Raw genomic sequence first — 24,396 nt, 5'->3', positions numbered from 1 at the left:
CATCATCCCCAAACATCCTTTCAATTGATGGGATAAGAAAACTGTCTAAAATATCAATGTAAACTTGGGCATTTATTGAAGATGTAATGACAGCTATCTCCCCAGTGCCTTTAGCTGACATGCAGCCCCGTATTATCAATGACTGTGGAAATTTGCATGTTCTCTTCATGCAGTCATCTTTATAAATCTCATTGGAACGGCACCAAACAAAAGTTCCAGCATCATCACCTTGCCCAATGTAGATTCGCGATTCATCACTGAATATGACTTTCATCCAGTCATCCACAGTCCACGATTGCTTTTCCTTAGCCCATTGTAACCTTGTTTTTTTCTGTTTAGGTGTTAATGATGGCTTATGTTTAGCTTTTCTGTATGTAAATCCCATTTCCTTTAGGTGGTTTCTTACAGTTCTGTTCCTCCCATTCGTTCCTCATTTGTTTTGTTGTGCATTTCCTGTTTTGGAGACATATTGCTTTAAGTTTCCGGTCTTGACGCTTTGATGTCTTCCTTGGTCTACCAGTATGCTTGCCTTTAACAACCTTCCCATGTTGTTTGTATTTGGTCCAGATTTTAGACACAGCTGACTGTGAACAACCAACATCTTTTGCAACGTTGTGTGATGATTTACCTACTTTTAAGAGTTTGATAATCCTCTCCTTTGTTTCAATTGACATATCTCGTATTGAAGCCATGATTCATGTCAGTCCACTTGATGCAACAGCTCTCCAAGGTGTGATCACTCCTTTTTAGATGCAGACTAACGAGCAGATCTAATTTGATGCAGGTGTTAGTTTTGGAAATGAAAATTTACAGGGTGATTCAATAATTTTTTCCTCAGAATTGAGTGATTCCATAATTTTTTCCCTCTGCTTGGTCTGAAAAAAATTACCCTTACTGAGTACCGCATTTTTAATCTTGATTTCTTTTAGTGTTTCTTAAAGCCCTAAAGTTGCCATTTGAAATGACTTTAGTTTTGTGCCATGTCTGTGATCTGCTTTTTTTCAACAACATTAAACAACTGAATGAACATCCTCCGAGCCCGGTGATTCCATAATTTTTGCCAGGGGTTGTATACAGCTGGCTGCATCCGGTCAGCTTCAGTATCCCTATACTCCTCCAATCTTGCAGAGGCAACGTTACCTCTGTTAGCAGCATGGGAGAGTGCACAATTCAAAACAGTGGCACGGCTGAACTGTCAGTCAGTGGTTCTTTCCTGAAGAAGGAAGATTAGACATCCAATTTAATATTGTTCCCACGATACCCACAGTCTAATTTCAACAGCCAAGGATACCAATACATAAAAATTTAAATATAATAGATCTGTCAGCAGCAGCTTGTTTACAATTTCCACATATAAGTAATAGAGAATTTTCTGATACAAAGAAGGTTTCATTATAACTTGGCTCAGGGAAAATCAGACTAAAAAATAACATGTATTATTGTGTAATAATGTGTTTATATCATGTCATTACTTACTGCCGCACCCCTAACCTATAATTTTGGTTAAATTTAGCACAGTAATTCCACTATTCGGCTATTTCTGTCCCGGGTGACTGTGTTGTCTATCATAAGGCCCTAAAACAATGCGTGGAAGTAAACAGGGAAACTCCAGATTGAGAAGCTGTTAGGTTGCAGGCGTTCCACACTTATTTATATGCTGCTATTTTATTATTGTCTTTTTTATATATAGATGTGTATATATTTTTTTATCTTATCCAAGTGTTTTCTGCGTCTCAATGATAATGGCAGAGAGATAAATGTTCCTAAGAGATACAGGATGTGATTATCGTTCTTGATATCAAGGATAGAAATAGAAAGATATCACCTCTGAACACCATTTTATAGTTTATATATAGTCCCTCTATATTTAATAGTGTCCCCTTTGCTGTAAATGATAAGAATTTATAGAATTTATACAGCAGGAAGAGAACACTGAGAATTCCAATACGGCTCCCAAAACTCTGTGATAACTTCTAATATTGTATGTAATTAATAATATAATTGGCATACAGACCTCAGCTGCTGCAGAACCTCTGTATAAAGAATATGGGGAGATTCCTGTGCAAGATTGATTGATGGATATGATGTTCCTTCATTTATGTTATAAAGAAAGTCTGCAGCAGATGTGGTGTATTATGATGTTCTGCAGCAGCTGAGGTGTATTATGATGTTCTGCAGCAGCTGAGGTGCATTATGAGGTTCTGCAGCAGCTGAGGTGTATTGTGATGTTTTGCAGCAACTGAGGTGTATTATGATGCTCTGCAGCAGCTGAGGTGTACTATGATGTTCTGCAGCAGCTGACGTGTATTATGATATTCTGCAACAGCTGAGGTGTATTATGAGGTTCTGCAGCAGCTGAGGTGTATATCATGAGGTTCTACAGCAGCTGAGGTGTATTATGATGTTCTGCTACAGCTGAGGTGCATTATTATGTTCTTCAGCAGCTGAGGTGTATATTATGAGGTTCTGCAGCAGATGAGGTGCATTATGATGTTCTGCAGCAGCTGAGGTGTATTATGATGTTCTGCTGCAGCTTAGTTGTATTATGATGCTCTGCAGCAGCTGAGGTGTATTATTCTGCAGCAGGTGAGGTGCATTGTGATGTTCTGCAGCAGCTGAGGTGTATTATGATGTTCTGCAGCATCTTAGTTGTATTATGATGCTCTGCAGCAGCTGCGGTGTATTATGAGGTTCTGCAGCAGCTGAGGTGTATTATGATGTTCTGCAGCAGCGGACAGGCCTGGCATCAGCGCCCGGTGCACCCGGGCAAGTGCCGGGATCCTGAGCAGGTGGGGGGTCCACTCGCTGTAGGGCACCACGGCGTGCTATGGGGCCTGTGAGCAGAGAAGTCCGGTGCATGAAGCATTATATGGGGCCCATACAGCGTGCAGCATTATATGGGGGCCATACAGCATGCAGCAATATATGGGGGCCATACAGCATGCAGCATTGGCCCATACAGCATGCAGCATTATATGGGGGCCAGTATTCTGCATGCATAAGTATATAGGGGCCAGTATTATGCATTCAGCATTATATGGGGGCCAGTATTCTGCATGGAGCATTATATGGGGGCCAATATCCTGTATGGAGCATTATATGGGGGCCAGTATCCTGTATGAAGCATTATATAGGGGCCAGTATCCTGTATGGAGCATTATATGGGGGCCAGTATCCTGTATGGAGCATTATGTGGGGGGCCAATATTCTGTATGGAGCATTATGTGGGGGCCAGTCTTCTGTATGGAGCTTTATATTGGGCCCATAATACTGTATGGAGGCTATACTGTCCGGTCTGCACTGTGCGCTGCGAGAATTCGCCGGTTTCTGAGATGTTGTAGAATTTACAATCTATATCGCTCATGTAATGTAAGAAGTAAGTGAAATCTTTGGCATTGTCCTACAGTACAGACCAAAAGTTTGGACACACCTTCTCATTTAAAGATTTTTCTGTATTTTCATGACTTTGAAAATTGTACATTCACACTGAAGGCATCAAAACTATGAATTAACACATGTGGAATTATATACTTAACAAAAAAGTGTGAAACAACTGAAAATATGTCTTATATTCTAGGTTCTTCAAAGTAGCCACCTTTTGCTTTGATGACTGCTTTGCACACTCTTGGCATTCTCTTGATGAGCTTCAAGAGGTAGTCATCGGAAATGGTTTTCACTTCACAGGTGTGCCCTGTCAGGTTTAATAAGTGGGATTTCTTGCCTTATAAATGGGGTTGGGACCATCAGTTGTGTTGTGCAGAAGTCTGGTGGATACACAGCTGATAGTCCTACTGAATAGACTGTTAGAATTTCTATTATGGCAAGAAAAAAGCAGCTAAGTAAAGAAAAATCGAGTGTCCATCATTACTTTAAGAAATGAAGGTCAGTCAATCCGAAAAATTGGGAAAACTTTGAATGTGTCCCCAAGTGCAGTTGCAAAAACCAACAAGCGCTACAAAGAAACTGGCTCACATGAGGACCGCCTCAGGAAAGGAAGACCAAGAGTCACCTCTGCTTCTGAGGATAAGTTTATCCGAGTCACCAGCCTCAGAAATCGCAGGTTAACAGCAGCTCAGATTAGAGATCAGGTCAATGCCACACAGAGTTCTAGCAGCAGACACATCTCTACAACACCTGTTAAGAGGAGACTTTGTGCAGCAGGCCTTCATGGTAAAATAGCTGCTAGGAAACCACTGCTAAGGACAGGCAACAAGCAGAAGAGACTTGTCTGGGCTAAAGAACACAAGGAATGGACATTAGACCAGTGGAAATCTGTGCTTTGGTCTGATGAGTCCAAATTTGAGATCTTTGGTTCCAACCACCGTGTCTTTGTGCGACGCAGAAAAGGTGAACGGATGGACTCTACATGCCTGGTTCCCACCGTGAAGCATGGAGGAGGTGTGATGGTGTGGGGGTGCTTTGCTGGTGACACTCTTGGGGATTTATTCAAAATTGAAGGCATACTGAACCAGCATGGCTACCACAGCATCTTGCAGCGGCATGCTATTCCATCCGGTTTGCATTTAGTTGGACCATCATTTATTTTTCAACAGGACAATGACCCCAAACACAGCTCCAGGCTGTGTAAGGGCTATTTGACCAAGAATGAGAGTGATGGGGTGCTACGCCAGATGACCTGGCCTCCACAGTCACCAGACCTGAACCCAATCGAGATGGTTTGGGGTGAGCTGGACCGCAGAGTGAAGGCAAAAGGGCCAACAAGTGCTAAGCATCTCTGGGAACTCCTTCAAGATTGTTGGAAGACCATTTCCGGTGACTACCTCTTGAAGCTCATCAAGAGAATGCCAAGAATGTGCAAAGCAGTCATCAAAGCAAAAGGTGGCTACTTTGAAGAACCTAGAATATAAGACATATTTTCAGTTGTTTCACACTTTTTTGTTAAGTATATAATTCCACATGTGTTAATTCATAGTTTTGATGCCTTCAGTGTGAATGTACAATTTTCATAGTCATGAAAATACAGAAAAATCTTTAAATGAGAAGGTGTGTCCAAACTTTTGGTCTGTACTGTATATATATATATATATATATATCTCTGTTGCATCTGTGCATCATGAATTGTGGTATGTGTTAAAGGGCCCACTGAGACTCTTTTGCCCGGGGTCCATGAAAAACTGGGGCCGGCCCTGGCAGATGAGATGTATTATGATGTTCTACAGCAGCTGAGGTGTATTATGATGTTCTGCAGCAGCTGAGGTGTATTATGAGGTTCTGCAGCAGCTGAGGTGTATTATGATGTTCTGAAGCAGCTGAGGTGTATTATGATGTTTTACAGCAGCTGAGGTGTATTATGTGGTTCTGCAGCAGCTGAGGTGTATTATGATGTTCTGCAGCAGCTGAGGTGTATTATGATGTTCTGAAGCAGCTGAGATGTATTATGATGTTCTGAAGCAGCTGAGGTGTATTATGATGTTCTGCAGCAGCTGAGGTGTATTATGATGTTCTGCAGCAGCTGAGGTGTATTATGATGTTCTGCAGCAGCTGAGGTGTATTATGAGGTTCTACAGCAGCTGAGGTGTATTTTGATGTTCTGAAGCAGCTGAGGTGTATTATGATGTTTTACAGCAGCTGAGGTGTATTATGAGGTTCTGAAGTTGCTGAGGTGTATTATGATGTTTTGGAGCAGCTGAGGTGTATTATGAGATTCTGCAGCAGCTGACGTGTATTATGATATTCTGCAGAAGCGGAGGTGTATTATGATGTTCTGCAGCAGCTGAGGTGTATTATGATGTTTTACAGCAGCTGAGGTGTATTATAAGGTTCTGCAGCAGCTGAGGTGTATTATGATATTCTGCAACAGCTGAGGTGTATTATGATGTTCTGCAGCAGCTGAGGTGTATTATGGTGTTTTACAGCAGCTGAGGTGTATTATGAGGTTCTGCAGCAGCTGAGGTGTATTATGAGGTTCTGAAGCAGCTGAGATGTATTATGATGTTCTGAAGCAGCTGAGGTGTATTATGATGCTCTGCAGCAGCTGAGGTGTATTATGATGTTCTGCAGCAGCTGAGGTGTATTATGATGTTCTGCAGCAGCTGAGGTGTATTATGAGGTTCTACAGCAGCTGAGGTGTATTATGATGTTCTGAAGCAGCTGAGGTGTATTATGATGTTTTACAGCAGCTGAGGTGTATTATGAGGTTCTGAAGTTGCTGAGGTGTATTATGAGGTTCTGAAGTTGCTGAGGTGTATTATGATGTTTTGGAACAGCTGAGGTGTATTATGAGATTCTGCAGCAGCTGAGGTGTATTATGATGTTTTGGAGCAGCTGAGGTGTATTATGATGTTCTGCAGCAGCTGAGGTGTATTATGATGTTTTGGAGCAGCTGAGGTGTATTATGAGATTCTGCAGCAGCTGACGTGTATTATGATATTCTGCAGAAGCTGAGATGTATTATGATGTTTTACAGTAGCTGAGGTGTATTATGAGGTTCTGCAGCAGCTGACGTGTATTATGATATTCTGCAACAGCTGAGGTGTATTATGATGTTCTGCAGCAGCTGAGGTGTATTATGATGTTTTACAGCAGCTGAGGTGTATTATGAGGTTCTGCAGCAGCTGAGGTGTATTATGGTGTTCTGCAGCAGCTGAGGTGTATTATGATGTTCTGCAGCAGCTGAGGTGTATTATAATGGTCGCTGTCATTTCAACAAACTTTTACTTATTATATTGCCAATGTGGACACTGTCAAATTGCACCATACTTTCATCACCAAACTTGTGTTTTTTGATTGAAAATTGCTCTAAAGTTATGGCGTCTCCCTGGTAAACAACGTGCTGTCCACTGCCTGTTGTCAAGACCGATCCATCTATGGTTACAGACAAGCAGGACAGATTTTAGTAAATCGGGGTATGTCATTACATGCCTGATTCTGCTCCCCAGTCTTAGAGAGCAATCAGACGACCGTATAAATCGGAATGAGATCAGACCGCAATGCTCAGACTGGCCCGCGGCTCTCCATTCCTCAGCGTAACAGCTTCATATACTGTATACACTCTTGATAAATTGATAGATAGATGCAATGCATTATCATCCAGCACTTTACAGGCCCCCTGTTCTTCAGAGACAGCAAATAAATGCTTGGAACCAGGGGGATCAAAAAGTGGAAGAACATCGCAGGTATCATGTGCTATACAGGATTGGGGCATTTATGTTCCATTTTCATCCAAACGACAAGTACGTTTTAGTAGATAATGATAAAAAAAAGCATCTACAACATCATTACATTATCTCTATATAGCATACACATTCCCCATATGCTGCTCATTAGATCGGAGACAGTTATGACAGATCATCGTGTTAATTGCACATTGAAAGACAGAATCATCTCTCGGCTTCTGACATCTTCTCTCCTCGGAGGCTCCGCGAAAGACTTCACCTCTCACTTCATTCCTGTAACAAATGTTTTTTACTGTGAGGTTTATTCTCCTGTGATTTTTGTCTTTTATGATCTATTTTTATCCATGTTTAGTGGAATAAGCTGGATTTCCCTAAGAAGTTGTATGGGAAGGGGGGGGGGGGAGGGACAGACATTAGGGTCTGTATCACTTGGCCACACATTGTAATGGGCAGCAATTTGAAAAATCCTCTCGGTTATGATTTTTCTTTATTAGTGAATCTTACAGATTTTAATCCATAGTCAATATAATATATGAACAGCTCAGCTGTCATCATGGATAGGATAGGTTGGATTTGAGTTTTGTAGTGTTTATTAGAGCTTATCTGGTGAGATGGACTCACCAATCCATAGGTCAAGATGAACACACAGACCAATGGCGATGTTAAAGCAGGCTAAATTTGCCTGATGCCATGTGGATCAGCGAAGGACGAGGACAATGGGCTATGCTAAATGGCAGGCAGACAAGCGAAGCAGGACACACCAGAAGCCACAGATCCAGGAGTATAGACCAAGTCCAGGATTTGCTGCAGCATAATATGAACAAGTCAGTTCATTATGCTTACAGCAGATGAAGGAGTAAACAGCAGGTCTGAGCTAAGATGTAGAATCAGGTTGTAAAAACCACAGGAGTTTGCAGAGATAATTGCATCATAATGTGAATAAGTCCAGATAACAGTTTGTTATGCTTACAGCTGAACAGTTAAAGAGCAGGTCAGAGCCAAGAGGTAGATGTAGGTTGTAGAAATCACAGGAATATGCAGAGATGATTGCAGGTAAGAGAACTGGATGGGGGCAGACCCCTAAGCAAACAGTAACTGAACACATAACTTACAGAATACTAAGACACACGTGTGCTTAAGTCGACCTTAAAACGCCTTGGGTGGTGATGTCAGTGAGGTTTTCCGGACAACTTGTGAAACTTAATGCAGAGAACAGCAAAGGGCAATGGTCATAGGGGAAGGAGTCAAAACTAGAGTGAAGACAGGTTCGTAACAGTGTCACCAATATCTGGCACTGCTTTGCTCTTAGCCTGTATAAAAATTACAATCACAGCAAAACACACTCAACCATTTGGGGTGCCCATCTGGAAGGACAGTTGCCGTAACACAAAGCACACTGCCCACAACCACTCTCCACCACTACCTTCACAACTAAATGTGCATTTGGACACCAGGCCTCCATTCTGGCATCATTTAAAATAGACCTAATGGAAGTGCTGCACTATGGGAGGTTTACTGAGGCTTTGGCGACATCTAGGAGATTTGCCAACTCTTCCCGGAGTCACAAAGTTCTTCCTTTTTTACGTAAACCTCCCGGATGTTCCAGGAGAGTTGGCAAGTATATCAAGGGCCTCGGGTACAAGGCTTCTTGCCACACACACTTCAGCAGGGATGACTTGGCAGATTGCCTCTCCCCCTGAAAAAAATGATCTGCCAAGTGGCAGTTGTTTTCTTCTGCTGGGCCTTTATTGATCTTTATCGACCATTATTGTATCAGAGCCCCAGCCCTCCAAGGGATCCTTTGGTACTTTGGCAGGACAGTTCACCCTGATGGGTTTCTTGCAGCTTGTATATTATCAATCTATCTGATGCACTTCAGACCTTGAGTTACAGGTATATTTAATACATTGTTGCAGTATAATTTCTTAATCCTTATTGAAACTTTTCAATTTTATTTCTCTAATCTTGGGAGAAGTTATAGGATTTTCATGAAAGGTAATGTTTTTTCTGTATGTTTTTATTTTTTTACCTGCTTACTGCACTCTTGAAAGGAGTTACTAGAGTAATGAATTAACACTTTTAACACCCCGCAGCCCGCACCCTGCATTGATTTTGAATGGGTGCCTGAGGCTTTTCATCTCGCATAGGGTTAATTTTCATGTGACATGGGACGACATTTGATATTGTTGTGCAATAATTAACTTTTTAACTTTGCTGCTTGGTCCCAGTCACATGTGCAGATTGCAGTTATTACATAATGTGGTCACTCGTTTTGTTTTTTAGGAGGGTTGGTTTAAGGTGTGTGTGTGGCCTTTAGCCCCATCACGGTACCCTGCTCGAGGATGGCGCAGCAAACGTGATACAAGTTTAAACACTTTTATAAAAACTGTTACTGTGGGGGCACAAAGATTTATGGTCAGAAATAGACACATCGCGTGTCAGTTACTGTAGATAGTACCGAGGTTCAGCATTTACAGACAGAATATAGCACAAAGGCATTCTCAGCACAGAGACTTCATGGTTACAGACTGTTAGTACAAATGCTTGGTAGCTCCAGTTTATTAGCACAGAGTTAGCAGTTACCATTTTATTGGCACAGATGCTTGGCGGTTGCAGTCTATTAGCACAGATGATTGGTGGTTATAGGCTATTAGCACCGATGCTTGGCGGTTGCGGTCTATTAGCACCAATGCTTGGCGGTTGCAGTCTATTAGCACAGATACTTGGTGGTTATAGGCTATTAGCACCGATGCTTGGCGGTTGCGGTCTATTAGCACCGATGCTTGGCGGTTGCAGTCTATTAGCACAGATACTTGGTGGTTATAGGCTATTAGCACCGATGCTTGGCGGTTGCGGTCTATTAGCACCGATGCTTGGCGGTTGCAGTCTATTAGCACAGATGATTGGTGGTTATAGGCTATTAACACAGATGCTTGGCGGTTGCAGTCTATTAGTACAGATGCTTGGCGGTTGCACTCTATTAGCACAGATGCTTGGCGGTTGCAGTCTATTAGCACAGATGCTTGGCGGTTGCAGTCTATTAGCACAGATGCTTGGCGGTTGCAGTCTATTAGCACAGATGCTTGGCGGTTGCAGTCTATTAGCACTGATGATTGGCGGTTGCAGTCTATTAGCACAGATGCTTGGCGGTTGCAGTCTATTAGCACAGATGCTTGGCGGTTGCAGTCTATTAGTACAGATGCTTGGCGGTTGCAGTCTATTAGCACCGATGCTTGGCGGTTGCAGTCTATTAGCACAGATGCTTGGCGATTGCCGTCTATTAGCACAGATGCTTGGCAGTTGCAGTCTATTAGCACAGATGTTTGGCGGTTGCAGTCTATTAGCACCGATGCTTGGCGGTTGCAGTCTATTAGCACAGATGCTTGGCGGTTGCAGTCTATTAGCACAGATGCTTGGCGGTTGCCGTCTATTAGCACAGATGCTTGGCGGTTGCAGTCTATTAGCACAGATGCTTGGCGGTTACACTCTATTAGTACAGATGCTTGGTGGTTGCAGTCTATTAGCACTGATGCTTGGCGGTTGCAGTCTATTAGTACAGATGCTTGGCGGTTGCCGTCTATTAGCACCGATGCTTGGCGGTTGCAGTCTATTAGCACAGATGCTTGGCGATTGCCGTCTATTAGCACAGATGCTTGGCAGTTGCAGTCTATTAGCACAGATGTTTGGCGGTTGCAGTCTATTAGCACCGATGCTTGGCGGTTGCAGTCTATTAGCACAGATGCTTGGCGGTTGCAGTCTATTAGCACAGATGCTTGGCGGTTGCCGTCTATTAGCACAGATGCTTGGCGGTTGCAGTCTATTAGCACAGATGCTTGGCGGTTACACTCTATTAGTACAGATGCTTGGTGGTTGCAGTCTATTAGTACAGATGCTTGGCGGTTGCAGTCTATTAGCACAGATGCTTGGCGGTTGCAGTCTATTAGCACAGATGCTTGGCAGTTGCAGTCTATTAGCACAGATGCTTTGCGGTTGCAGTCTATTAGCACAGATGCTTGGCGGTTACACTCTATTAGCACAGATGCTTGGCAGTTATAGGCTATTGGCTCAGATGCTTGGCGGTTGCAGTCTATTAGCACAGATGCTTGGCGGTTGCAGTCTATTAGCACCGATGCTTGGCAGTTGCAGTCTATTAGTACAGATGCTTGGCGGTTGAAGTCTATTAGCACACATGCTTGGCGGTTGCAGTATATTAGCACACATGCTTGGCGGTTGCAGTCTATTAGCACTGATTCTTGGCGGTTGCAGTCTATTAGCACTGATGCTTGGCGGTTGCAGTCTATTAGCACAGATGCTTGGCGGTTGCAGTATATTAGCACACATGTTTGGCGGTTGCAGTCTATTAGCACTGATTCTTGGCGGTTGCAGTCTATTAGCACAGATGCTTGGTGGTTGCAGTCTATAAGCACTGATGCTTGGCGGTTGCAGTCTATTAGCACACATGCTTGGCGGTTGCAATCTATTAGCACAGATGCTTGGCTGTTATAGGCTATTGGCTCAGATGCTTGGCAGTTACACTCTATTAGTACAGATGCTTGGCGGTTACAGTCTATTAGTACAGATGCTTGGCGGTTGAAGTCTATTAGCACACATGCTTGGCAGTTGCAGTATATTAGCACACATGCTTGGCGGTTGCAGTCTATTAGCACTGATTCTTGGCGGTTGCAGTCTATTAGCACTGATGCTTGGCGGTTGCAGTCTATTAGCACAGATGCTTGGCAGTTGCAGTATATTAGCACACATGCTTGGCGGTTGCAGTATATTAGCACACATGCTTGGCGGTTGCAGTCTATTAGCACTGATTCTTGGCGGTTGCAGTCTATTAGCACAGATGCTTGGTGGTTGCAGTCTATAAGCACTGATGCTTGGCGGTTGCAGTCTATTAGCACACATGCTTGGCGGTTGCAATCTATTAGCACAGATGCTTGGCTGTTATAGGCTATTGGCTCAGATGCTTGGCAGTTACACTCTATTAGTACAGATGCTTGGCGGTTACAGTCTATTAGTACAGATGCTTGGCGGTTGAAGTCTATTAGCACACATGCTTGGCGGTTGCAGTATATTAGCACACATGCTTGGCGGTTGCAGTCTATTAGCACTGATTCTTGGCGGTTGCAGTCTATTAGCACAGATGGTTGGCGGTTGCAGTATATTAGCACACATGCTTGGCGGTTGCAGTATATTAGCACACATGCTTGGCGGTTGCAGTCTATTAGCACTGATTCTTGGCGGTTGCAGTCTATTAGCACAGATGCTTGGTGGTTGCAGTCTATAAGCACTGATGCTTGGCGGTTGCAGTCTATTAGCACACATGCTTGGCGGTTGCAATCTATTAGCACAGATGCTTGGCTGTTATAGGCTATTGGCTCAGATGCTTGGCAGTTACACTCTATTAGTACAGATGCTTGGCGGTTACAGTCTATTAGTACAGATGCTTGGCGGTTGAAGTCTATTAGCACACATGCTTGGCGGTTGCAGTATATTAGCACACATGCTTGGCGGTTGCAGTCTATTAGCACTGATTCTTGGCGGTTGCAGTCTATTAGCACTGATGCTTGGCGGTTGCAGTCTATTAGCACAGATGCTTGGCAGTTGCAGTATATTAGCACACATGCTTGGCGGTTGCAGTATATTAGCACACATGCTTGGCGGTTGCAGTCTATTAGCACTGATTCTTGGCGGTTGCAGTCTATTAGCACAGATGCTTGGTGGTTGCAGTCTATAAGCACTGATGCTTGGCGGTTGCAGTCTATTAGCACACATGCTTGGCGGTTGCAATCTATTAGCACAGATGCTTGGCTGTTATAGGCTATTGGCTCAGATGCTTGGCAGTTACACTCTATTAGTACAGATGCTTGGCGGTTACAGTCTATTAGTACAGATGCTTGGCGGTTGAAGTCTATTAGCACACATGCTTGGCGGTTGCAGTATATTAGCACACATGCTTGGCGGTTGCAGTCTATTAGCACTGATTCTTGGCGGTTGCAGTCTATTAGCACAGATGCTTGGCGGTTGCAGTATATTAGCACACATGCTTGGCGGTTGCAGTATATTAGCACACATGCTTGGCGGTTGCAGTCTATTAGCACTGATTCTTGGCGGTTGCAGTCTATTAGCACAGATGCTTGGTGGTTGCAGTCTATAAGCACTGATGCTTGGCGGTTGCAGTCTATTAGCACACATGCTTGGCGGTTGCAATCTATTAGCACAGATGCTTGGCTGTTATAGGCTATTGGCTCAGATGCTTGGCAGTTACACTCTATTAGTACAGATGCTTGGCGGTTACAGTCTATTAGCACAGATGCTTGGCGGTTATAGGCTATTGGCTCAGATGCTTGGCAGTTGCACTCTATTAGTACAGATGCTTGGTGTTTAAGGTCTATTGGTAGAGATGCTTCGTGTTTATACTTTATTAGTGCAGATGCTTGGCACTTACAGTCTATTGGTAGAGATTCGAGGTTGTTACACTGTAGTAGTACAGATATTTGGTGTTTACACCCTATTGGAGAACATCTGAAAGGAGTTTGTATGTTCTCTCCGTGTTTGTGTGGGTTTCCTCCGGGTTCTCCGCTTTCCTCCCACACTCCAAAGACATAGTGATTGTGAGCCCCAATGGGGACAGTGATGATAATGTCTGTAAAGCGCTGTGGAATTAATGGCGCTATATACGTGAGTAAAATAAATAAAATAAATGAATTGGCACAGATGCTTGGTGGTTACAGTCTATTAGTTCAGATGCTTGGTCTTTACCATATATTGGTACGGATGCTTTACAGTTACTGTCTATTGTCACAAATGCTTGGCAGTTACACTTTATTTGCTCTATGTGCACAGACGCTTGGCTGTTACAGAATAACTCATGGTAACTTAATGGGGAGAACACTGGGGCAGAACTGTAGTCTGGGTTCAGTCTTGGTCTCTGGTCACCACTTGCTGACAGGAGTTATGAGGCTTCAGCCCACTGCTGGAACAATTGCACTTGGAAGTGCTCAGTCTGGATTCAGTAGGCTGGAGTTGGTCTTAAGCCAAATGGACTGAATATTCAAGAGCCCACTATTAATGGTCCAGAACCACTCCATCAGGATGCAGTGTTGAGTGCTGACAGGTCCCAAGAACTCTTCCCAGGTCACTGCTGCCATAAACCGTATTGTGCAGTCCCAGAAGAGGAATAAGGAAAGCAGGTGGCAATCCAAAATGGGAAACTTTCAAAAGTCCAGTGAAACTTTTAATAATTCATATGTGCAATAGGCAACGTTTTGACTCCACAGAGCCTTTCTCAAGCCTATCTATCTATCTATCTATCTATCTATCTATCTATCTATCTATCTATCTATCTATCTATCATCTATCTATCTATCATCTATCTATCTATCATCTATCTATCTATCCCTCTGTCTATCTATCTATCCCTCTATCTATCTATTTATTATCCATCTAATTATCTATCTATCTATCTATCATCTATCTATTATCTATCTATCTATCCCTCTGTCTATCTGTCTATCTATCTATCTATCTTTCCCTCTATCTATCTATTTATTATCCATCTAATTATATATCTATCTATCTATCTATCTATCTATCTATCTATCTATCTATCTATCTATCTAATCTTCTTATAATTACATCATTCTACTTGATTTTCTATCTGTCCATGTCATCGTTACGACATTTGGCTTCGACTGATGTCATTGCGAATTACTTTGCTGCTGGTCATTATTTCCTATATGCCATACGCTGCCTTTTTCTTCGTTTTTTATCGTGGCTTCTTATCTTCCTTTTGACTGTTTGCCACAATTTAGGAATTTGCTGTTTTTAGAAGCTTAAATTCCAATTTGAGAGTTACGACTGAAAAAGAACCCGGAAATTAGAATGGAGGAAGTTGTAGCACACACTAATTAGTCCAGAATGAAAAGCCGGACTAAAAATAGCGTGGAGTATATGAAAGGTCACTCCGGGCTTACGCAAGAGCTTCCACACGTAACCTAAAACAAACCAAATGTTCCTGAAATTAGGCGGCAGATTTTCAGACATTGTGACTTCTGCGTCTGTGCATCAATGTGCGGATAATTAATCATGTACAGTATGTGCTATAAACAGTAGTAATTCTCAGAAAAAAGGGGGGCTTCTCTGTAAAATAAAAAGGGGGTAGGGTTTGTGAAAAAATTTATTTTAAGACAGTTTACACAAACCTGCTCCTTCTATATAGTTTTCAAGGATAGAAGTGAGATGTATGAAGCAGACTCAGGAGCAGGCCCGCACCATACACAGTTAGTACCCAACTCTGATCACGGCAGTTTAACCCCCTTAGATGCCACAGTCAATAGTACTTGATAAAACATTGCTTTGTGAAACATTTGGATAAAAAAATAATAATTAAAAATAGTTATATTTTAGAAAGTTACCCCTGGGAAAAAAGTGGTGAGCGGAAGAACTGCTCTACACTATTCTAGAATGATCCCATTTCAGTGACTTAAGTCATAAAGTCATATACTCTGTTAGGCAGATCAGAGAGAAGCTACAAAAAAATGCTTGTCCCTATGGAGGACCCAGAATTACACCTGTCAATTGGAACTTTGTAATGTTTCAATTCCTCTCTGGAGGCGCTGTTGGGAAATGTAACACTTACGGTCAGGCAGAGAACCATTTAACTTACTGTTGTTATATTGATAAGGATGGGAAATGTTCTTTAAAAGGAATCTGTCACTGGGTTTTTGATACCTCATCTGAGAGCAGCATGATGAAGAGACAGAGACCCTGATTCCAGCGATGTGTCACTTAGTTTATTGGGTTAGATAAAAGATGCAAAAGCGCAATAGGGTCTTATCCAAGTAGTAAAGGAGGATCAATAGGTAAGTATGCTCACCTTATAGGGTTGTGTGAGACTCAACCACTAAAATTGTATAGATTCGAGAAAATTGTATACACAATTTGCCATGGGCACTGGCAGTATTCTGCGCTGCTGGGTAAATGACAAAACCACAATAGAATATGGACTGTTGGTTTATTATTTAAGTAACAGGTATGAACAATATGAAGATCAACAACTTTGGTTCTCAAGTCCTCAGACAGTTCTCTTCTCCTCTTTCTGTTCTCCATGCTTAGTGTGGCACACATAGACATAAAATGCAAATATTGAGCCAACTTCTCCCCCTTTTTATCTGGTTTCAGGTGTGTTTTTCATATTGCCCACACCTGTTACTTGCCACACGTCAGTTTGAACGAGCATCACATGCTTGAAATAAAGTTGTTCACCCACAATTTTGGAAAGGTGCCAACAATTTTGTCCGGCCCATTTTGGGGGTTTTGTGTGAAATTATGTCCAATTTGTGTTTTTTTTCTCTTTTTTTTTTGTTCCAATACACACAAAGGAAATAAAACGTGCAATTGCAATAATTTTCTGGGAGAAATACTTCATCTTCTGGAACAATTTCAAGGGCGCCAACAATTTCGGCCATGACTGTATATACACATACTGCATATTGCACAACCCCTCATACAGGCATATTATTGGAATTATTTATTTAAAAGCCTCTATGGACAGACTGCTCATCCCACTTTTCACGGGGCTATCCCATTAAGTGGGTGAAAAAATTGGTAGTGTTTTTTGTATATTTGCATGAAAGTGGGTGCTCCTGTGATGCTTGTAGGTTCTGCTGGATGGATGGATGGGTGGAGGAGAAAAAAAGTGTCCAACCAATAAGGATGCAAATGTTGGGAGATATGCCTGCCTAAAATTACCAGTATGTTTTGGGGACATCCAAGGTGTCCATAAAGGACTTTTCAGTTCTTCAACATGCAGCTATATTAATGACAGTTCTCATCTGAACTGCTGGCCCTATTACACCACAGTCCTTTGCTGGGACATCATTGCACAAAGTCTGCAGTAATATTTCTGAGCATCAGGACCTACAGCTTTAAAGCTTTTGTCCCTAAGGGATAATGCTGTTTTTACTAACTTCTAATTTTATATTACTAGAAAGTGTTTCTTGCCCCCTATTTTCTATTGTTTACTGTGCTATTGATAGGCGTAACATGGCCTCAGTACATATGTTTATTTTCTAGGCAATTAGGCATAGGAAAAGGGAATAATTTCTTCCTTCCTTGGATGTATGGAATTGCTGTTGACCATATTTACTTTCACATGTTATTGTATGTATATTTTCATGGGCTTTTTTATTCCTTAGGGTGGAATTGCTTTAGTCATGCAATGGCCATCAATGGATTTGCTCTAAAGCTTATATTTATATATTGAAAGTGGGTATATATTGTGAAATAAATGTCTTACTGCATTTACAGTATGTGGCACAACATTATGTAGTTTTGTCTGATTATTCTTTTCATAGCATGAGGCTAGAAAATTTGCAGCCCAAAGAAATGCATTAATTTCAAATTGGACTACCATAAGTCCTACAAGCAGAGAAGGTAAATTGCATCCACTACACATGCTATCCCTGATATTTATGATCCACCCTTAGGACAGATCACGAGGATCCGACTTACGTTCAGCTATTGGTAACTACATACACCACATAGTGTCCATTCTCTGGTATTACAGCTCAGCCTTTATTGAAGTGAATGGGAGAAAGGCCACTATTAAGAACACTATTTATCAAATATCCTATTGCTGCGATAAGCCTCTATACCCCTGATGAAGCCAGAACAGCGAAACGTTTTCAGAGAGTGCATTGTGTGTTAGTTTTTCTCAGTTGTGGTAGCATCCACTGCACAATTAAAGTAGTGTGAACTCCAGACACACCACCAACATAACTATTGCAGCAATAGGAGAGTTGTGAAAAAGTTTTCTCAGTTAGACAGCAATATTGGAAAATCTATGTATTAGTGACTTAGTTCACCAGTTATGTTTTAATGATTCCAATGGGTATGATGCAAGAAGGGTAAAATATTTCTGTGCTTATACACTCTGTCTCAGCCAGAAAGTGTCTATATATACAGTATATTACTTAAGCCAGAGTTTGTCTTTATATTGTGGACCATAATTGCCAGCTTTTAGAAAAAGTCCTTCCTGGAGGACATTACAGGTGACAAAGCCATGTCCATCTGTTAGGCTCATCTGGTGAGGTGGATCCTCCAAGCCCAAGGTCCGGGTGGGCACACAGGCCACGGGTGTCAGTGCAGCGAGCAGATGAGGCATACAGGAAACAGGTAGCAAAGGTCCTGGAAACAGGACATGGACAGGAGACTGGGAGCAGGTAGCAGAGGTCCTGGAGGCTGCAGGCAGACAGGAGACTGGGAGCAGGTAGCAGAGGTCCTGAAGACCACAGGCAGACAGGAGACTGGGAGCAGGTAGCAGAGGTCCTGGAGGCTGCAGGCAGACAGGAGACTGGGAGCAGGTAGCAGAGGTCCTGGAGACCGCAGGCAGACAGGAGACTGGGAGCAGGTAGCAGAGGTCCTGGAGGCTGCAGGCAGACAGGAGACTGGGAGCAGGTAGCAGAGGTCCTGGAGGCTGCAGGCAGACAGGAGACTGGGAGCAGGTAGCAGAGGTCCTGAAGACCACAGGCAGACAGGAGACTGGGAGCAGGTAGCAAAGGTCCTGGAGGCTGCAGGCAGACAGGAGACTGGGAGCAGGTAGCAGAGGTCCTGGAGACCACAGGCAGACAGGAGACTGGGAGCAGGTAGCAGAGGTCCTGGAGGCTGCAGGCAGACAGGAGACTGGGAGCAGGTAGCAGAGGTCCTGGAGGCTGCAGGCGGACAGGAGACTGGGAGCAGGTAGCAGAGGTCCTGAAGACCACAGGCAGACAGGAGACTGGGAGCAGGTAGCAAAGGTCCTTGAGGCTGCAGGCAGACAGGAGACTGGGAGCAGGTAGCAGAGGTCCTGAAGACCACAGGCAGACAGGAGACTGGGAGCAGGTAGCAGAGGTCCTGGAGGCTGCAGGCAGACAGGAGACTGGGAGCAGGTAGCAGAGGTCCTGGAGACCACAAGCAGACAGGAGACTGTGAGCAGGTAGCAGAGGTCCTGGAGGCTGCAGGCAGACAGGAGACTGGGAGCAGGTAGCGGAGATCCTGGGGACCACAGGCAGACAGGAGACTGGGAGCAGGTAGCTGAGGTCCTGGAGGCTGCAGGCAGACAGGAGACTGGGAGCAGGTAGCAGAGATCCTGGGGACCACAGGCAGACAGGAGACTGGGAGCAGGTAGCAGAGGTCCTGGAGGCTGCAGGCAGACAGGAGACTGGGAGCAGGTAGCAGAGGTCCTGAAGACCACAGGCAGACAGGAGACTGGGAGGAGGTAGCAAAGGTCCTGGAGGCTGCAGGCAGACAGGAGACTGGGAGCAGGTAGCAGAGGTCCTGGAGACCACAGGCAGACAGGAGACTGGGAGCAGGTAGCAGAGGTCCTGGAGGCTGCAGGCAGACAGGAGACTGGGAGCAGGTAGCAGAGGTCCTGGAGGCTGCAGGCGGACAGGAGACTGGGAGCAGGTAGCAGAGGTCCTGAAGACCACAGGCAGACAGGAGACTGGGAGCAGGTAGCAAAGGTCCTTGAGGCTGCAGGCAGACAGGAGACTGGGAGCAGGTAGCAGAGGTCCTGAAGACCACAGGCAGACAGGAGACTTGGAGCAGGTAGCAGAGGTCCTGGAGGCTGCAGGCAGACAGGAGACTGGGAGCAGGTAGCAGAGGTCCTGGAGACCACAAGCAGACAGGAGACTGTGAGCAGGTAGCAGAGGTCCTGGAGGCTGCAGGCAGACAGGAGACTGGGAGCATGTAGCAGAGATCCTGGGGACCACAGGCAGACAGGAGACTGGGAGCATGTAGCAGAGATCCTGGGGACCACAGGCAGACAGGAGACTGGGAGCAGGTAGCTGAGGTCCTGGAGGCTGCAGGCAGACAGGAGACTGGGAGCAGGTAGCAGAGATCCTGGGGATCACAGGCAGACAGGAGACTGGGAGCAGGTAGCAGAGGTCCTGGAGGCCACAGACATGTTTCTTGGTAAGCTTTATATAGGCCCAGGCATGCTTTCACATGGGATCATGTCGGGCCATCTGCAAATCCTGACATCGAGCACAACAGAGTTCAGCGGATCGGGGTGAGGGGTCAAAGCTCGGATCCAGGACAGGTGAGTATTACCATCTTTTTAAGGACATACTCCCTAGACCGCTCTTCCAGGCCCATTCCTTGTATTTTCCATTCCCACTCCATGCCTTTTCCTTGCCTCTTCTATAAAAAAAATAAATCTTCCAAAAGTTCTGCTTTGATTGGGGTGTTAATAAGATTTTGTGTCATCCTACGGTTTGGTCAGTTATTTTCCTAGGAGCCTCCCGGACATTGCAATACAGTTGGCAAGTATGCAATTAGTCTTAAGGGATTATTACCATCTTTAGTATATGGGTATTGTCAGATGCTGCTTGTAAATACTATCAATTTTGCAATTTACTGCTTATTAAAATTTTTAGCCATTGTTGAGATATTTAAAACTTCTGTTTACAGTTGGTTGCCTTGGAGACAGACCACGACTGCTACATAGCAGAACAGGCAGTGCTTCCAAGCTGGAACTGTTTAAAATTAGTGATGAGCGAGTATGTTCTGTTAACCCTTTCGTCCAGCATGCTCGGGTGAACACTGAGTATCTTCAGCGGTGCTCGGTGTTATGTTTTAGTCACTCAGTGCTCATGATTTGTGACTGTCTGACAGCTTTAATACATGTGAGGAATGCCTGTTTCTTAGGCATTCCTCACATGTATTAAAGCTGTCAAACAGTCGCAAATCATGCACACAGGAGTGATTCAAACATAACACCGAGCACCGCTGAAGCTACTCACCCGAGCATGCTCTTAAGTCTATTTAGAATCAGTTGGAGCTGCATGTGACAATCAAGTAATTTCTCATCTGTTTTTCCAACAACTACAAGAAAATATCCAGTACTCATATTTGTCTTTTTATTCTACCCATTATAATAACACACCAGAGTATGTGAGTAATAAGTATGCCACCATTTCAGTTGCCGCCCGGGGCTGCAGCTATTTCTTTGTACTCGTGAGTGCACCTCACATATCACTTGTAGGTTTTGCAGCCAGGAAAGTTTTTCAATGCCCTAAAGGCTTGGAACGTCTTGCCAGGTTGGGTAATCTGCAATGTATAAAGAGGTGACAGTTACTAAGGGCTGTGTTATATTAAACAAGTTGTATTGCTCATATATACAAGTAGTATTGTGGCTTTCTTCTATTTTATTTTTCTATATGGTCTTTCTTTACTACAGGTCAAACATCGAATCCGAGCAGACAGAGGAAGAGGGGAAGTCCCCGAGAACAGAACAGCATGTTCTCAGCCCTAAAAAGGGGGCTGCTAGAAAACGAGAAACCCTCATACAATAACACTGATAGGATCAATGGGACACACACTCACAAAAGAACAAAGCGCTTTTTGTCCTACCCCCGGTATGTCGAAGTCATGGTGGTTGCTGACAACAAGATGGTTGAATATCACGGTGCTAATCTCCAGCATTATGTTTTAACACTTATGTCCATAGTAAGTATCTTCTTCTTGTCTATATCAATCTCTATTTTTCAGTCGTCCTCTCGTATAATTTTTCTTCAGTTGAATGGGAATGAAAAACAAAATCATTTTGGGCTCCAGAATGGTAAAATGACCTAATGATATGACATTGATCACCGGTCATGTTGACTTTTCCGAAAGCCATGTGGTTGAGGCGCCCCGGAGGGTTCAGTCGCCACAGAGGTACTGCATCTCACCCAGAGGTGTGGTATCTCACTCTCAGGTAAGGAAGGAGTGCTGCCCGGGACCCTAACACCTGCATCCAACACTACTCTACTCCAGACCAGCAGGAGGGGCAAGATGCGTCGCTGTCCTGCTGAGTCCTGTCCCTGGCTGGAGTGGGGGGGGGCCAAAGTAGGGGGAACCATGTAGTGGGTGTGGGTGGAGGAAGAATATTAGGGGAGCATTGAAAGAAGAGATATAAAGTGGGATGGAACCATCTAGAAGGAGTTCAGTCGAGTCTGAGGAGAGAGAGTCAGAGGAAAAGTTGGGAGCAGGAGCTCTGCAGGAGCTCTGCTCAGGGGATGCACGGGCCTGAGTGAGGAGGCCCAGGAGAAGGAAAGGAGGAAGGAACGGGAGCAGAGAGAAGGCTCCAGGAGAAAAGAAGAAAGGATCCCAGGGGTACGGGCAGTGCTGGAGGCCACCCGTACGCCCGAGTCTACCAGGCGGTGGAGGGATCGGGTCGCAGAGGGGACCAGCCCTAACGAGTGAGAATTACAAATATTCAGCTAGGAAACCGGAGGCTGCAGTATTTCAGGTACTGCAGCCACAAGCCACATCTGTCTCGTCAAGAAGGTGGCCATAGAGGACCCAGGGGACAGAGAAGACGTCGCCTGGCAAGGTCCGCGGTCACTGGATTGGGACACTAGGTGTGAGGTGCAGGGAGACGGCCAGAAGGAACACACAGAAGGGGGTCCCGTTATGTACTCTGGAGGTACCTGGGGGTTGGCTGAGTGAGTAAATCCGGAAGACTGCACCCCACTGTCTCTGTCCATTATTGCTGCTGCGCCATCATCCTCTGCACTACACTGCACCACGAGTGCTACTTCCATAACAGCAACAACTACACTGCCCTGGAGCTAAGCTCTACCTGTGGAGAGCTAAACCAACTCTGCTACATTTACACCATCTCCAGAGGACCTGCTCCGCAGCGGTGGCTCCATATAGCCGCATACCACAGGTGGTGTCACAAACTGTATATAAGAACTTTAATTCCCCTGTAAATATCCCCTTTTATTGACCACCCTGGGTCACGGACCGGGTCACCGCCACTGTAACATCTCCCCTAGCAACGACCGGCCCGGCTACCAAGTACCCCACGGTCCAGGCGGTGCGTCATGATTATTCCAGAAGCTATTCCATTTTCAGTCAACTTCCCATACATAAGATCAAAGTTGACTGGTAGCCACAGAGTTCCCGTATCCTTCAACGATGACACTATTATCTGCCACAAAGTCTCATTAGAAGCCAAAGAGCCACCACTGTGGATGAATAAGCCCTCATTATTTCTCCTAATGCTCTAATTGCAACTATAAACGCCTCGTTACCATCAAAGAGTCCTCGCTACCAATGAATAAGGTCTCATTATTAGACATAATGCCCTCATTGCTAACTATAGAGGCCCAATTACCTGCCATACAGACCCCATTACCAACCACAAAGACCCTATTGCCAACCAAAGAAGTCTCAAAACCAGGCAACACTCCCTATTACCATCTAAAGAACCCCCCCCCCCCCGTTTCCAAGCAAAGAGGCCTCATTATCATACATAGTGCCCCCATTGCCAGCCAAAGAAACCCCCATTGGCCCGATTATAACTCACAGGTCCCTCGTTGCCATCAGCAGTGCCCCAAGGGTCACTGTTCATTGTAGAAGTGGTACTTTTAACGCTTCGTGATTACACTTTATATACGTTGAATTTTTATGCTCACCCTTGGACCTGTCAGCATTTTTTGAGGCTTGTTTAGAAGTGCAAGGAAAGATTTCGTCCTTGGTGTCCTTGAGTGTTATAACCCACCTATGGAGCTTTTCATCGCTGTATATTTTCCAGTCTCTCGGTGTCATTAGCCATTCTTAAATGGGTAGACAAATGAAGCTCTGTAGAAAGTTTATGCTCCCCAGATGGTTTGTAGGATACTGTAGCAAAAGTGCTTAATCCACCATGAAATGACAATGTCACAGATGTTTTTTATGCTATTTAACAGCATTACATACTCTGCATATAACCGAGACCTATCGACATTTTATTTCTCCATAAAGATTCACTTACAGACAATACATAATTCATACATAGAAAAGGCACAAAAATGAAATAAATATCTCAGCACTTTCTTTCTAATTTGTATCCTCTCCTTTTATTCATTTTGATCTCATGTTGCAGTTGAAATACAGCATATCAATAGCCTCTATGTGTCCTAGGAAATCAGCCATGTCTCCATCCTCCTCCTCAATGTCCTGTATCTGACTGTTAAACACCTGGCTGCAGCAGGAGCCTCTCCCCACACACTTATCTGCAATAGAAAATAAATATGGTTAAGTCCTGAATCCAGTGTCGGACTGGGTTGGCAAAAGCACCCCAGTAACATTGATTCTTGGGGCCCACTGTTCAGCTACATGCAACAATAACCTGACCCTTGTACACAAATTTACTTTTGCTTCATGTAATATTAATTTGGCTAGCTTGTTTAATGAATGATTAGATTTCACCTTTTCCCGCAAATTGTGAATCAAGTGTAAT

The 24,396-nt window shown here is 44.1% G+C and overlaps 1 protein-coding gene across 1 annotated transcript in view; it reads left to right on the top strand.

Annotated features, from left to right (window-relative positions):
• The window catches only part of ADAMTS9 (ADAM metallopeptidase with thrombospondin type 1 motif 9), a 276,312-nt gene that overhangs the window by 58,944 nt on the left and 192,972 nt on the right, over nucleotides 1-24,396 (top strand). Inside the window, exon 4 of the mRNA XM_073644685.1 lies at nucleotides 21,364-21,632. Coding sequence (XP_073500786.1) covers nucleotides 21,364-21,632 — 269 coding nt within the window. The remainder of the gene's footprint in view (nucleotides 1-21,363; nucleotides 21,633-24,396) is intronic.

Source organism: Phyllobates terribilis, unplaced genomic scaffold, assembly GCF_046119375.1.
Source record: "Phyllobates terribilis strain yellow unplaced genomic scaffold, ASM4611937v1 Scaffold_8__6_contigs__length_399053987, whole genome shotgun sequence".
Taxonomy (NCBI): Eukaryota; Metazoa; Chordata; class Amphibia; order Anura; family Dendrobatidae; genus Phyllobates; species Phyllobates terribilis.
Note: the sequence above shows the minus strand (reverse complement) of the source record. Positions and strands in the feature narration are given on the sequence as shown.